Source organism: Populus alba, chromosome 19 (assembly GCF_005239225.2).
Source record: "Populus alba chromosome 19, ASM523922v2, whole genome shotgun sequence".
In the NCBI taxonomy this organism is placed as follows: Eukaryota; Viridiplantae; Streptophyta; class Magnoliopsida; order Malpighiales; family Salicaceae; genus Populus; species Populus alba.
Window position 1 is genome coordinate 19234339 of NC_133302.1, and position 16624 is coordinate 19250962.

The window sequence follows — 16624 nt, forward strand, 5'->3', positions numbered from 1 at the left end:
GTTTTAAAATACGGCTTAGTCTCTCCAATACATATAGATATAAATACTATAACATCATATTTTTTTACACAACAAAGAAAATTTTCAAAATAATATATGTATAAGCATGCATTTTGGCTTTAATAACCAGTTTATTTAAGCCATGAGAACTAGGCCAATATTTCAAAAATTCTAAAAAATCTTTTTGTTTTGTTTTTAGTATTTGGGATTACGAATTTATACGTAAAACGTATTCCTAAATATTATTATTTTTGGTATAGACGTTAGAACGGTTAAGATTTTACCCGATAAGATAAAAGACCTTCTTACTGAGGAAGATTTTTCTTGAACCATAGACAGACCAACGACTGAACAGTAAATTAAGGCACATTTTCCAAATTGGTCTCTGGTTTCGGATTTTCTCAATTAAATCCCTAATTGGCCCTTAAACTTCAATATTTATGCAATTAAGCCCCTGATTTGACTTAATAAATTCCTAAAAATCATAATTTGGCCCCAGAACTTTAATTTCTTCTAATTAAAGCCCAAATTGACTTAAAAATCAATTTTTTCTTGCAATCAAATCCTTTAAAATCCAATTAAGTCCATAAACATCCAGATTTGGGCTTCTCCTCAAAATTTAAATTTTCCTTCTCAATAGGGCTCTCATCCTTCAAGAAAATACTGTAAAAAATCCAATCTTTGTATCTTTATACTCCTTGACCAATTTTCTAACCATTTTCTGAGTACTTCTGCCTTCCATTATTTTTCTAGCCTCTTTTAGCTATTTATTTTATTTATTTTTTGTGGGGATCCAAAAATGGGTTACAACAGCTTGTATGGGTTAATGATGGTGACCTAGCCTGAGTACACTCGAAAATGTTTCCCAAAACTTGATAATATCTAAGTGAGCATTCAAACACATTTAAAAATTTAAATATAGAATCATTAAATAAAACCTCAGATGTCGATGGTGTGAAAATAAATAAAATCAATCACACAAATTTCAACCAATAGGCAAACACATGTGACTATCATAATCGACCACCACGTTTGGGGCTTTCCTGTTACAACCATATATATACACAAAATTACTTAAATAAGGGGAAATTCAAACTCATTTTTTATATATTTATAAAAAATAAACTACCATTTTATTCATCAAAATAAATTTATATGTTGGAAAAAAAAACCATTTTTATTTCGCTAAGCTTGCACAACAAACACACATTCACATACAAAGTTTCAATATAAAAAATGAACCATTACACCTTGAATAAATCAAAATCAGCTTGATTTTTCCAACTCATCGGAGAGTATTGATTTCCACCTTCGCTAACAGGGGGTTTAGAACTATCATGTTCATTTTTCTTTACAACTTCTTCTCTCTCTCTCTCTCTCTCTTTATATGTACTAGGATAATCTATGTGGGCTATCATGATAAAGGAGAAGGTTGTTTTAACAAGTCGAGTTGTGTTTGTTATGGGGTTAGTGTTTAGAGGCTAAATGAGGAAGAAGCAAAAGCATATCAATCCATTGGGTTTATTTAAGTATGGATCAGGTTTGGAAAAGAGTAGGGAAGTGATCTGCTAAACAGTGATTATTAAGCCAGCAATCAAGCCAAAACAAAGTTTTCTTGCCATTTCCGATAAGGACCAAAGATTGCTCATTCACAATATCCTGCAACTTATTATTTCTCACACAATGATTGACAATCCGAGACCATGTAGTTGCAGTTCCTGGAATAGGAGCTTGCAGCAGCAGATTAGAGCAATTGGTGTTGTAGATGCTTTTGATCACACCCTTCCACATACTTGAGACTGTATAAGAAAAAAAGAGCTTTGCTAGGACATATCTAAAGATATGTGAAGGTGTGACTGAGTTATGTGAAGTTCATTAAATCAAGTTACATATATTCTTACAAAGGTTTTGAAATGTACAGATTGTTGCAAATTGAGAGCTTTACTAAGACATATCTAAAGATAGGTTTAAGGAAGAATGTTAAGGGTAAATTTATACTATAATAATGTTTAATAATATATAAATTCAGTTCAAGCCATATCGGTTTTAACAACAAACAAACCATTATTATTTATTAACTACCTAAGATTTGGAGTCATATTTGTGCTAAGCACCAAGCTCATTTCGACGGAATCACGCATGCTCATTTCAGATGACATCTCCATGGCCAAACATTCCTTTAGCTCTCCTAAAATATCACTCATGTCCGGCCTTTGTATTGAAGTTGGGGGCACGCAGGACAATGCTATCTCCAGAACTTTCCAAGCACAATTAGTGTTGAATTCACCTTGCAACCTTGGATCGATAATGCTCTGGATATCCCCTCTTTCAATTAGAGGACTCACCCATTGAAGTATGTGAGTGTGGCCCTTACAGCCCTTTATTATAGGTGGTTGACCAGTTATTAGTTCACATAGAAGAATACCGAAGCTGTAAACATCACTTTTCTTATTTAAGTTTCCTGATGCTCGAAATCTGCATACAGAATATAATGATAATTATGTTAGGAGAACAAACACTATGAGAGAAGATTAACATTAAGTTTGAATACGTACTCAGGATCAATGTATCCAGGCGTGCCTGCAGGTACAGTTATGACATGTGTGTCTGCTTCGGTTGCGAAGGCTTTGGACAGCCCGAAATCAGCAATCTTGGCTTGAAGGTTTTCAGTTAATAAGATGTTGGATGATTTCAAATCTCTATGGACTATTGGCGGCCTGCAACCATTATGCAGATATTCCAAACCTGCGAGTTTGATAATGCCAGTTAATCCAACAAAGTTTGCAGAACAAAAATGAAGAAAAAATTACTCAGGACTAGAGTCAAACCATGTGCTGAGTCTACTGCAATTTGCAGCCTTTCCCTCCAATTCAACATATTTGTGTTGTTTTCTACAGCCACAAAAACACACTAATATCATAAATTAAACAATAAACTTTGCAATATGATGAATACAAGCGGAATTATGTTTCATTACATATACAAGTTCATCAGTACTAGGTGACTATCAAAATCTTAACATAAAAGTTTAAACTATTGGGTGAAGTCCCAAAATATAATTTAAATTATTCTTTAACACTCTCTGAAGTGAAAGTCCTTTAAACTTGAAACTTTCATATGCCCATATTATCTTGTGCTTAATTTTTATCGAATAGAATAGGGGTGGTGAGATTTGAACTCATGACCACTTGGTTATGAAGACTCTGATATCATATCAAAGAAGCATTTCAACCTAAAAGCTTAAACCACTAGATAAAATTCCAAGATATGATTTATATTATACTCTAATAATGATAAATTCGTACAAATCTGAGTGAGATTTCTATCTATAAACTAGTTTGTGTCCAAAACAATTTGAAGAATTCTATGTTTATGAGAGTAAATCTATAAATACCTAACAATTGCTCCTTCAAGTTCCCATTTGCCATGTATTCATAAACAAGTGCCATATTTTCATCCTCATTACAGTAACCAACGAGGGACACCAAGTTTTTATGATGAACAATCATCAATAGTTGGACCTGCATTTGGAAAGACTACTCTGTCATAGCTGAAAGAAAAATATTTGGTGCTCCTCTCATGTCCTCTACAGGAAAGGAGAAAGCTAACTAATTTGTTACCTCTGCTAGAAATTCTTTATAACCTTGCCTTGAGGATTGAGATAACAACTTGACAGCAACTTGGCGGCCATCTTTTAGGTTGCCAAGATATACTTTTCCAAATCCTCCTTCTCCAATAATGATTTGGAAATTATTGGTAACGTATGTAAATGGTTGATTCTTTGATTTCAGTGACAATTCTTTTCTGGATAAGCCCACTGAGGAAGATAATGACACATTTAATCTCCCTGCAAAGGAAAATTTCATTTTTTTTATATATAAAGCGATAAATATTCCAATATTTTAACAGAGATACTAAAGTATGAAACTATAGATGTCATCATATTTACATGTCAAAACTATGTTATTGCTTAATAATCTCATGCTGAATTGTATTCTCATTTTCTAAGTTGCAGGAAGGAAATGAGGTATTGGGGGAGGTATCCAGATTACATTTATCATATAATAGGTAATATAAAAGTTGTTGGGTGCACATAATATATATATATATATATATATATATATATATATATATATATATATATATATATATATTCAAAATGAATGAAAAAACTGAAGTGCTTAAATATAAGATAGACTCATAGAGTAATATTCTACAAGGCTTTTAAGTTAAAGACAGTGTATAATCATCAATGATTTCACAGAAAACACAAAGCATCTTTTAAGCCAAAATTACTCTATGTTATTCTAGGATTTAGTTAACACCACTCAAAAGAGAGGAAAGAATATATAAAAAGAAGATAAGTGAAAGAGAAGGAATTCACCTCTTTTCAACCTCCAGAGGATAGTTATAATGCTAACGAGGAGGAGCACCGAAACTGATATGACAGATGCAATAACTGGAACAGGAAAACTTCGCTGCTTCTTTTCACATGTATCCATCTTACATAAATCCAGATTTCCATCCAAACTTGCATTAAGTAAAATAGTGTCAGATGTAACTGAGAATTAATGATTATATACCAGTAACAAATAACCCAATCAGAGTGATCATGGTTAGCTTTAGAAAGTTAGCAAGATCACTGTGAAATATACCAAAGAATTGTACCAGTTACTTAATTCCTTAAACTCATACTAACAGGCAAAGAAAATGGAGTTGTACAATCTATCTTCCAACTCCTCTTTGTTCCTTAACGTTTAATTTCAATTTATGAAAAAATAAAACAGTGTTCACTTCATATGTAGGAAGAGAAGTTAGAGAAGAACCAAAGCAGTAGAATGATTGTTTAATTAACATGCAGATAAGTTGTAATTGTTGAAGATGATAACCAAACCTCAGCTGCAACTGTCCACTATTAGACTTTTCCTTGAGACTATGGGGAACTGCACCTGTGAGTTTGTTCTCGCTCAAATCTCTGCAAATAGGAAAAACAAAGTCACCATTCACCATGGCAATCTTTGTAAAAACTTCTTATGTGAAATACCAGAGCATGTTAACTTACAAGATAGTAAGATTTGGCAGCTGCGCAAAAGCTTCTGGCACTGTCCCTATCAATTCGTTGTTTGATAAATCCCTGAAAGAAAATGTGAAAAAAATAACGAACAATCACATTTTGTAAAGAAATAGATGACAAGAGTATGCAATAGTTGGGAAAAAATAGAGGTTTTTCCTCCACTGATCTGAAGTATGGATGCCTATTTTTGCAACCTTGGTGGAGTCAGAATCCCAATCGCTGGCTTGTAGGATTTTGTCTAGAAAAGATGCATATAGGGAGAGAGGTTATGCCTCAAGCTTATAAGATGCATGAGCCCTCCATACACCTCTAGCCAATTTCTATATGGAATATTCATAACATCACCTTCAAACTTTCATAAGACAATGTCTTATCATAGGATTGAGGTGCCCTCTAATTTCAAAGGTCTCGAGCCACTAAACAATAGTTCTCTTCAAATAGAATGATAAATGTCTGAAGTCGGTAAGAAATTCTAGCAGTGACTATCATTCCAGTGCTAGATATCTAGTAGCCATTGCCAGGGTAGTTTATTAGTATTAAAACAAACCTGTTACAACTTGGTTATTAACACTTACAAGGATTGGATTGATGTGAGGCTCAAGAGTGAAACATCTATATTCCCTGATAATTGACTTGAACTTAGATTCCTGCTCACAGTTAATTGTAAAAGAGTAAGACATTGAGACACTGAATGTCGTATCTAAGTGGATGTTCTTCAAAAATAACTTCAAGAAAATATTCCAATAATTATACAAAATTTAAGAGGGAACTCACAGCGAGATGATCCTTGGAGGATTGTCATCGTTGCACTGCAAACCAGACCACGTAGTAAGTGGCAAACATGGATCTCCTTGCCAGTCAACTCGATCTATTTTGTATGCTTTCTTGATGGCCATGATTGCATCAACTATGATAATTTAGGTTAAAAAGGGTGAGAATTGCATAGCTTTAGATTTATATGAGAGAATCGCTATACACTGGGTAAAGGCCTATATATCAAAAAAATCTCGAGCCCGCCTTTTTGTGAATAATTTTTATGATGAATCTATATATAAAAAAAACTATCTCAATTAGCCATTAGGCTTTATCATTTATACGGTGGCTATCAAACAATTAACATTTTTATGATTTTATAAGATTCCAATTGAATTTCAGACCATAGGCAAATTGGTTTGATTCATAAAGCTCTATAAAGTTCTTGCAAAGATTCTTTCCAATAGACTCAAACATGTTAGGTGGGATCTTATTAGTGATAATCAAACTGCCTTTGGATGTTAGATTGTTGATGATTTAATGATAGCCAATAAAATGGTTCATGATTTGCAAAGCTCGAAGGGACAAGGTATGATCTTCAAAGTGGATTTCCATAAAGCTTTTGATTTTGTATCCTGGAATTACCTTGATGAGATTATGGGATATATGGGTTTAGGGGCTAAATGGAGAAGTTTAATATATGCATGTCTCTCTACCAGAGAGTTCAAGGTAACATGTGGAATTTATCAAATATCATAACTTTTAATCCGATCATTAAATTACTATCAAATTTTTACAGGAGATTACAGGGGTCGTTTTCCTTTGAATTTGTCTCTATGTTGCTATATGGACTGTCCAATCTTTAGATTTCACAAATCTAATCCTAGGACCCTGGTTTTACTAGTTTTTATGATTTTTCTTATTATTTTGGGATTTCATGCTATTTTTAAATTTAAGGCTTCTTTTCTTTTAGTTGGGGTAAAGTTTCTTGCCTATTTAAACCTTATAAACCTCCTAAGAAGATAAATTTTATTATTATTATTATTATTATTATTTCCAGAGAATAAACTTGCAATTTGAGGTTCATATTTGTAGCCCTTTTGCCCATAAATAAATTTTCTGTTTTTTGTTTAGTTGATGTTTTTGGCTTATGTCTACATTACTAAGTTAAGAAAAAACCACAAATTATAACTTTTCTTAAACCTACTTTTTTAAATTATAATCACAAAAACTATCACAATACACACTTGGGCTAACAGTGTAGGAAACATCTTTCAAAAAATACAAAGAAAGGAAAAGAGAAGGCCAGCCCTCGTTGTACTAGTAAGACAATCACCAAGTAATTTGCCATTAATCAGGCCCTAGCTCGAGGGATCAGAGGGATCAAAACGTAAAAATCATTCAATCCAGTAGTCTAGCAATTCATTAATGACGATTATTATAGCATTCAACAGAATTGAAATAGAAAACATACCGTCTGTTTGGTTTGTCGGTGAATCTGGGAGTGGCCATAGTACGAAGATCTCAAAGGCATTTAGGATAGGTGGAAGGTCAGACCGCAACGTTGCATTAATAGAAAACCTAACTTGACCTTCTTGAACTTGTGTTATATTTGAACGTATGGTCAATGGCTTCAAGTATTCAAGGGTAAAGGGACCATAGTTTAAGCCATTCAAAGTAATGGTGAATTCTCGTAATTTGGCTGGTGCAGTCTGCTCGAGTATTTCAGCAAAGTGAAAGTAGACACGAAACTCAGGTGTGAAATTCTCTTTATACGGTGATGTATAGTTGTAGCTCAATGAATTAAGGCCATTTCGAGGCTGAACCGCCGTTCTCAAGACTTCGACTGGTAGACGGTAGGGATCATCACTGCTCTGGATATCAATATTTGTTTCGGTGCCAATTGAAACTGAATCGGTGAGGTTGTAAAGCCACCAGATGCGATCGAACACGTCATCTTTGTACCTGAATGCATGTGAGAAACAATAGCACAAGTATTAACTAAAGTAGTGATATTATCGTTCTCCAAATTGCCTATTTCTTGATGTTCATTGATTCTAAGCACTATTAAAAAATTATTCACATACGAGAAGAAAAAACAACAAATAAAGATTTCATGATCAACAATCTATCAACGTAAAGTATATAATTTAAAAATATTTTATGCATCCTTAAGGGGAAAAAACTTGATGCCCAAAACTAAAAGTATTTACTTTCAGAATTATTGACTTGGGGGAAGCTTCTGGATAAGGGTTGAGAAAGCTAACTCCAAAATATCATGGTTTAGAAGTGGAAGAGAAACAAGAAAAACAAAAACAAAACATCTTTCAATGACCACAAATGATAATCATTCTAAAAACCATAACAAAATACAATATCCCTAAGGTATATAGCGAAATTATAGATATTTATCCAAAAGATTGTATATTTTACACAAACGTCCTCCTTATATTTAAAAAAAAAATATTACTGTAAAAACGCTCACTAAATTCTCAAGCTTTTTTAAACGGTACCTATGACGAGAATTTTTATCATAACTGATGCATGATGGTGCACACGATTTAGTTAAAAACGATAATAGGGACAAATCACCTGATGATGATGGAGTTTTGGGTTTGATGGCCGCCAAGGTCAGCTTGCACCACTGGACTCAACGATCCATTCATAGTTCTATACGGGGAATCATTCATGAACCGTAAATCCAATCCATTGATGAAAGGAACTCCGGAACTCGTATTTACGAGACACACATCAATGGTATCAGTTACTGAATAATGAATAATATTGTAATATGTCCACCGCATATTTTTGGCAGCCAGTACTGTTGCCCAATAGTTTACCCCGATATATAGATCAAACTTGTGAGTTTGATTCTCAGAATCGTAATTTCCATAGTGGAAGAAAGCTCTGACGTAATAGTTTTGGTTCTTACCCTGTCTAGGTTTCAATGTATAACAATTCCTTTTACCTTCAGGAAAGGTTCTCAGGCTATTCACCACATTCCCAAAGTAAGGAATCGTCAAGTAATACTCTGGTGCTACGACCGTATTCTTGCCCGTGCTAATGAAATCTTTGTCGGTTTTGTAAGATATTCCAGTATCCCCATCCAGATAATCAGCCTCCGCCCCACAATCAATGCTGATGAAACCTTCAGAATTTTGGTTAGAAGAGAAAACCAAACGATTAGACTGATTATCTCCAACATATTGTTATATATTAATTACCATTTTTTTCTTAATAAGCCAAATATTCATTAAACCATGAAGAGGCAAAGCACCAACTTGAATATCAGGAAAGAAAATAAGAGCAAAGAATTATAGAAAAATGCTGACCAAGAACTTGAAACAGATTGCATGGCTAAACAAGAAGTGCAGAGATCAAGTGAATTTGTTGCCTAGCTTTGACTCCACTATTTTTCTGTGGCCTTGCTATTGTGTCTTCTGCCTTTATGTCTTTGAGTTATTTCTGGTTTGTTTTGTAGAGGAATGGTTAGCTTTGAGTTCATTCGGATAGAGTACTTTTGTTTATCTTAGGCTGCGTTTTATCTTATATATGGTTTTTTACCATAGTAAGATATTGTGTAGCTTCTGTACTACTCCCGCTAGATTTTAACGTTTAAATAATATACGCATCTTTCAAAAAAAAAAATTGAAACAAAAATTTTATGTAGTGGCAATCGATCCATACATTCATGAGTTTAATTATAAGAAATTTTTTTCTTTTTTTGGATGATTCATGGGGAAGCAGGATACTTCTAGGGCATTAAACAATCACTAGCATTTAATTACTATTTCAGGAAAAAAAAAATGTTGGAGACAGATAAGATACATTTTCTGGTACTTTATGATTTAAAAATTTAAAAATTCACTTCAAAAGTATTCTAAGAATAAATTTATTTTATATTTTTTTCTTTAATTTTTTTTATATTTATCCTTTCTACCACGTTACACATTACCAAGTCAAAATCATGCCAGCTCAAATATTCGCACCAAGTGGGCTCAACTTGCCTTAAACAACATGGACCCGTCAACTACATAAATTTATTATATAAATTAAGAGTCTCTTCTTCTTCTTCTTCTTTTACATAGATTGAAGAGTCAAAATCAATCCCGAGCATGCATTATAAATATGTAGTCGTTGGGTCGACAGAAGTTGTCAATAAATAGATTTGACCGCAGCTTAGATGGCAGGTGAGTATCATAATAGTGTTGTTTTGTTAGGTGCCCCCCACCACGAGTTTATTTATAAAATTACATGTAATAAATCAAGTCTCATGCATAGAGATATGCTTTTAGCATTTATCTCTTCTTCTTCTTCTTTTTTGTAACAAATTCAATACATGAAAGTTCATGTTATAAGTCATTAGAGTTTTAATAAATTTAATTTTGAATTAAACAAATTCTCGATTTGTTTCCTACTCTAATTCAAAGTTTCAAGTTGTTAACAAAAAACCAACAATTAATGAGCCCTTTGCTTGTATCACACAAATAATAGTTAGCATAGGGTTCACACTAAACCACATAGAATCTACGTTTTTAACCAGGCAAGGTGTGGGCAGTTGGCTACAAAATCATAAGAAACTAAGCCAAGAAATGCTTGTACAAATCAAATTAATAAAGTTGGTGATCTAGCTAGTACTACTAAATTGACTTATAGCTAGGCATAAGTGCTAGTCTTTTGTTTTTTTATAATAATTACATATATCTTAATTAAATCTCCAGACTTTTATATCTGTGTTTATAGAAATTTTTCATATAAAAACAGGGTAAGTCTTAGTCTTGTTCAGACAATTTTAGTTTGGATAACACTAATGCACAAGCTATTATTAATTTATTTAATTAAATGTATATATAAGATTTCAAATTTACTATTTGGATTTTTTTATATTAAAAAAATGTGTTGAGAAAGCTTCCATATTATTTTTTTATGATGAAAAAAAAAATCTAACCCACAAAAATCATGGGTCATATAGATAGTTAATACACTCTACTTCTAGAAATGAATTTGCTTAAAATAGTAATTTAGAGACTATCAAAGAATCATCTCAATCTATTAAGTGAGGTTTCAATATATAATTTATATTATTTTCTAGCATATCTTCTCAAGTGAAAGCTCTTTGAATTTGAAACTTGCATAGACTCACTTTACTTTGTGTTTAATTTTTATCAAATATATGAGAGATAATGAGATTCAAACTCGTGACCGCTTTGTCATCAAAACTCTGATACAATGTCAAATAATTAATTCAACCTAAAAACTTAAGCTTTTAAGTGAAATTTCAAGATATGATTTATATTATTTTCTAAAAAAAACTAGGGTCAACTCTCTCGAAAATGAACTAATAGGCCACTTGGAAGATGATGGTAAAGGATGTATGATAATTCAACTTAATAAATTTAATTTTGAATGAAATTCAAATCCATGATATATTTACAGCTCAAATTCAAAGTTTCAGGTAATTAGAAGAAAAAAAATCAACCATGGATACGCGTTGCATGTATAATACAAATAATTAGTATAGACTTAGAACTTGAGCATTTTTTTTTCATGCAAGGTATGAGTAATTGGCTAGGAGAAACTAAGCGAAAAGCATACTTAGCAGAAATCAAATTACAACAATTTGATGAACCAGTATTCTAGTCTTAAAGCTAGCAGAAGTACCTGAGTTGTCTGCAGCAAGCTTTCTTTTTTTATCCTGCTCAGTATTTTTGGCAGCTAGTTTTGAGTTCTGAAACGTAGCTGAGAGCAAAAGGAGGATAACCCATACTTTTATATAACAAAGCAGTATTTGCCCACCATCCATCTTAGTCTTGTTCTGGCGATTTTAGTTTGCGTTGTGAGGGAGTTTTTAAAAAAGAAGTTGTTATGAGCTAACAACGCAATTTGAAGAGTAAAGCAAATGTGGAATCTGAGAATATGAAGCGCAAATTTAAATATTATGAATATTCGTACTGCACAGTTTGTGAGTGATGAGAACGCCAAAAAGTCCTTGTATGGACGCCTTTACAGAAGCACCGCTGACTCCAAGACTTGTAAAAGTCATTAGTATAATTTATTTATGTTTTGTGATAGGAGAAACAGCATAATGCATTTATAAATTGTAAATCTGACTTATTTAGTTTTTTTAATCCCAGCAATTGATATATCAAGTTGAGTTAAAAAAAACATTTATAGATAATGTTTAATGTTATTTTTTTTGGGATCAAATTTATTATGAAAATATTAAGAAATGCGAGAGGTAAACAAACAAAAAACACAGCCAGTCAGGGGATTACCATCAAACAACTAGAACCCAGCAAGCACGTCTTACCAAATTTTCCTCGCACCGAACTTATACTGGAAAATTTTCCAGAGCAGCAAGTCTTTTTTTCTGGTCATCTAATGAGGACAGATGATTTCTCGACAAAAAAAAAAAACATAATCCCGCGTATGGGCTCCCTTTGACTGTTGACGCGTGCAATGACCGGATCATAAGGAGAAAAAAAATTAAAAACATTTAGGAATAGGATGATATTCTGTTTGATTTAAGCTATACTGCGGGTCATATTTTTTTTAATAAAAAAATTAAATTTATAGGTTTTTTCTTGTTTGTTTACATAAAATATTTTAAGTATAAATTGAAAAGATTTTGAAAGTATCTAATTAGATAAATTAAGAGCCATTTATTTAAATAAATAAAAAGTCATAAACGATAACTAAAAATAAAATTAGAAAAATTAAAATGCACAAATAAATCAAGATATTTGATCTCGCAATATTTAACTGTTATTTATTATGTTTACGGAATTTGTTTATTAAAATTAATTTTTTATTCAATGAAATGATAATAGAAATAAATACATACATGAAATTGATTGAATAAAAAAAATTATACAAGACTGCATATATTATAAATATTATCTAAAAATAAATTTTTATTTATTTTTAAAAATAATTTTCACCAATATAAAACAAAAAAAAAATCATAAATGAATCAAAACAATGTCTTCAAAAATTGAATACGTATAAAATAACTTTAAAAAAAACCTCCATAAAAAAAAAAAGCTAAATAAACAAAATAAAAAATCATAGAGGAGAGATATTGATTGAACCATAAATTAAAAAATAATTTAAAAAAAGACATGAAAAGAAGGTATCAATTAAAATAAAAATAAAAATCATGATAAAAAAATAAGAAAAAGGAAAAGATAATTAAGTTGCCACAAGCACATTTCAAATAAATAAGAAAAAAATGACTCGAGTTATAACTCCAACCGAGTTTAATAAATTGTTTTTATTCTAATTAGATGATAAAAAAATAAACAATGATAGTAAACAAACAAACAAAATTAGAAAAAGATCACGATAGCATGGTAAAGAAATATTTGGAAGTACAAAACTATATAAAAATAACCAGCTCGATTCAACTCAAGGTGGCGTAATAGACATTTAACTTAAGTAATATGAGATGAATAAACCTAATATAACCAACAAAACTCGTGGCTCATGTCATGAAATTGAAATAACTCAATATATAAAAAAAATTAAAGAAAACCACAAAGCCAATTTTGTTTCAAGAAAAAAAGTCAAATTATGAAATAAGAAAAGAAAACAAACCCAAGAAAAAATCAACCTACGTTAACTTTTCACGCCCATGATCCGAGTCAATAAATGGGATGCATCATTCATAAAATAAAAAAAAATAAAAAAAATAAAAAAAAAAACACAAAGCCTAATCCCCAACAAATCAAACGTTGAAGGATGAAATAAAACAATAAGTACATAAAAGGATCTGAAATTAAAAAAAATGTTAATTAAATGAATAAGGGTGAAAATTGAAATAAAAAATAAATTAAAGGGCAACCAAAACTTTTAGATAAAAAAAAATGAGGATCAAGTTGGAAAAAAATAATATACCAAAAATATGGATTGAATGATGAAATTGAAAATCAATAAAACTTTTGCAAAAGGGCAAGGTAAAAAAAATAAAAATAAAAAGAATAAGGACCAAATTAATATATATATATATATACACACACACGTAAAACATTTATAAAAATAATATACAAAAAATTAATATTGGAATTGAAAGACTTACAAATTCAAAACAAAAAAACTTTTATAATATGACCACAAGCAAAAATTAGAAATCAAAATAAGAAGGACCAAAATTGAAATACCAAACATATAGGGGGTCAACCTGTAATTATTGGGGAAGTTGGTAGAAAAGAAAAATAAAAGGCTCACCAGAGACAAACCGCCTTGCTGCCACCGTCACACATCACTCTAGGAGGAAGAGGACGTGGTGGTGCTTCTAGAGGGCGCAAGTGCTCCCACACACCAATAGATTTTTAGATTAAAATATTAATTTATCAAGAAAAAAAACCAAATTACTCTCCATGGTCATGGAATCAACTATGAAAATGATAAAAATGCCCTTGAATGTGTGGCTTATTTTTTTCATTATTCAAAGGGTAAAGATGTGTTTTTAGTGTATTTCAAATAGAAAAAAAAAATAAACACCTTATTTATCAACTTTAATTTTTTTTTTACTTTAAAAGTTGTTGCGTGTGTGCGGCGTCACGGCGATCGCCCTCCCTCAGGTATTGGTATCTATCTGACAAATATAGGGAGACAAGAAATTCCTATCTTTTATCAGTGGAAAGCAAGAATGGGAGTCGCCACCAACTATTTTAGTTATTAGAAACCCTAACTGGTCTCAAAGATCGGGCACAGAGATTAGTTGAGTAAAGGGAAGGTATTAGCACCCCAAACACGTCATACCTAACGTAGGTTGCATTGTTTGATTGTCTGATAAAAAAACTAAGGTCTTGTCTTGTTTTCTAATTGTTGGTATGTCTATGGTTCAAGAAAAGCCCTCCTCGGTAAGGAAGTTCTTATCTTATCGGGTAAAACATAACCTTTCTAACGTCAACAAAAGAATTTAATAACCAGAATATATCTTACGTATAAAGTCGTAACCCTCGATATTAAAAGAAAACAAAATAATTTTTTTGGAATTTTTGAAATATTGGCCTAGTTTTCGTAACTTTAATAAACTGGTTATTAAAGCCAAAATGCATTCGAACACATATTTTTGAATTTTTTTTGTATGAAAATATGATATGATTTTTTTTTCTTTAAGAGACTTGGCTGTATGCATGAAAACAAAAAAAAAATCAATGTTTTTACGAAAAAACTGGGTATTTTAATACCGAATTTTTATATTACGGTATAAAAATTCAAACCAATATTAAGCAAAAATCAGTAGAAAAATAAGGGGGGAAATTACAATTTTTTTCATAAAGATTTTTAAAATTTTTTATGTGGGACTAGGCTGGACCAAGCCCAAAATAAAACCAGGCCAAGACTAGCCCAAAATGAAACCGGTCCAGAACCGACCCAAAAAGAAAACCTCCTTTCTACAAGGCTGGACTCAGCCCAGCCGTGTGGGCTGGACTAATCAAGCTCAAGGGAACAAAAGGCTGCATAGTGACCAATTAATTATAATTAGCTAGTTTTTGTGCTCAAGAAAGTAACTAGCTAATTATATTTCATTTTTGCTACAGAACATGAATTGCTCATGTTCTGCATGCAAATGAGGAGAACAGAGAAGAGGGGATAGAGAAGGGGAGAAGATTACCTGGAATGAGGGAGCGTGGTTGTTGTCGCTGGTGGTTGCTGCTGGAGGCGGCAGGTGGCGGCTCCTCTTCTTTTTGTTTTTGTTTTTACCTGTGTTTCTTCTTCCCCCCGTTTCTGTCTCTTGCTTCTCTGTTTCTTCTCTTTTTTTTTGTCATTGACAGTGGCTCAAGGTGGGGGTGAAGAAGAGGACTGGTGATGGTTTGTAGAGGGCGCTGCGGGTTCTAGGCTACTGGGTGGTGATCCTCGGTGGTGCTGCTGGTAAAAACAGAGGTTCTTTTTTCTTTGCATTGTCCTCTATTTCTGCCCTTCCTCCTTCTCTCTTGCTCTCTCTTTCCTTCCTCTTTTTCCTCCCTTGTTTCCTTCTGGTTCTTTTTTTTTTTTTTTCAGTTCATCCACTCCTCTCTCTCTGTTTTCGCTCTTCTTTTTTTCCTTCCAAAATCCCTCCCCCCTTTATTCCCTCTCGCCTCTCAGTATTTATAGGCAGAGGGAGAGAGGATGACCCTGCCCTGTCCAATCATGGTGCAGGGCAGGGTGGTATGAGGGCGGCTCCTGTGCAGCTACCCATGCCACTGCGCATGGCCCTCCTTTTCACGTCATGGTTGCAAGGCATGCGGGTGTAGCCATTTGGGTGTTCTGTTTCTTTCATAGTGGAGGTATGGGTTGTGTCTGTAGTTAGGCAAGTGGGGAAGTATAGAAGGAGAGATATGAAAGGGAAAATGTAAATCACAAATCTTCTTCTCCTCTGTCTCTGCGTTCGCAGGGTAGAAGAGGATGCACAATGCCGTTTAAAATGGCACCGTGTCATGCTCTCTTTCTTTTTTTTCCAATGATTGAAACACATTTTAGAAAATAATCTAAAAATAGGTTATGATAAAAGTAATTTAGTTATTTTAAAATTTTAAAAAGGATGCATATACCCCTGGAAAATTCTTTATTAACCAATGAACAATTAAAAAGGATCAAATACCAAGGGATCCTTTTTCAAATACCAAGGCATCTTATTTAATTAGTAATTTTGTTATTTATTAGTATTATTTGATTGATTTCCTTTCCATTTTTGTATGAAATGTTTAACATTTATCTATTTTTAAATGTTAAGATGTATAAAATTGTATTTTAATAGCATATCCATAATGTATCTTATATTTTAATAAACCGACATATCAACGTATCCAC

General features: G+C 32.3%; 1 protein-coding gene across 1 annotated transcript; it reads right to left on the bottom strand.

The window, feature by feature from the left end:
- Positions 1-1957: 1957 nt before the first annotated feature.
- LOC118056576 (probable LRR receptor-like serine/threonine-protein kinase At1g05700) lies at positions 1958-11807 on the bottom strand. Its single transcript, XM_035068822.2, has 13 exons — positions 11489-11807; positions 8420-8975; positions 7302-7792; positions 5849-5981; positions 5650-5721; positions 5063-5134; positions 4895-4975; positions 4385-4530; positions 3621-3847; positions 3395-3521; positions 2829-2891; positions 2556-2745; positions 1958-2475 (listed from the first exon to the last, which is right to left on the bottom strand). Exons 1-13 carry the CDS (start codon positions 11628-11630, stop codon positions 2079-2081), a joined length of 2697 nt encoding a protein of 898 aa, XP_034924713.1. The 5' UTR covers positions 11631-11807; the 3' UTR covers positions 1958-2078.
- Between the last annotated feature and the right edge of the window lie 4817 nt (positions 11808-16624).

Excerpts from the sequence above, each read along its gene's own strand:
- LOC118056576 (XM_035068822.2), bottom strand. The coding sequence starts at position 11,630 with ATGGATGGTGGGCAAATACTGCTTTGTTATATAAAAGTATGGGTTATC. Across the intron at positions 5,982-7,301 it reads ACCGACAAACCAAACAGACG|TTGATGCAATCATGGCCATC; the intron begins GTATGTTTTCTA and ends AAATTATCATAG. Across the intron at positions 5,722-5,848 it reads CCTCCAAGGATCATCTCGCT|GAATCTAAGTTCAAGTCAAT; the intron begins GTGAGTTCCCTC and ends AACTGTGAGCAG.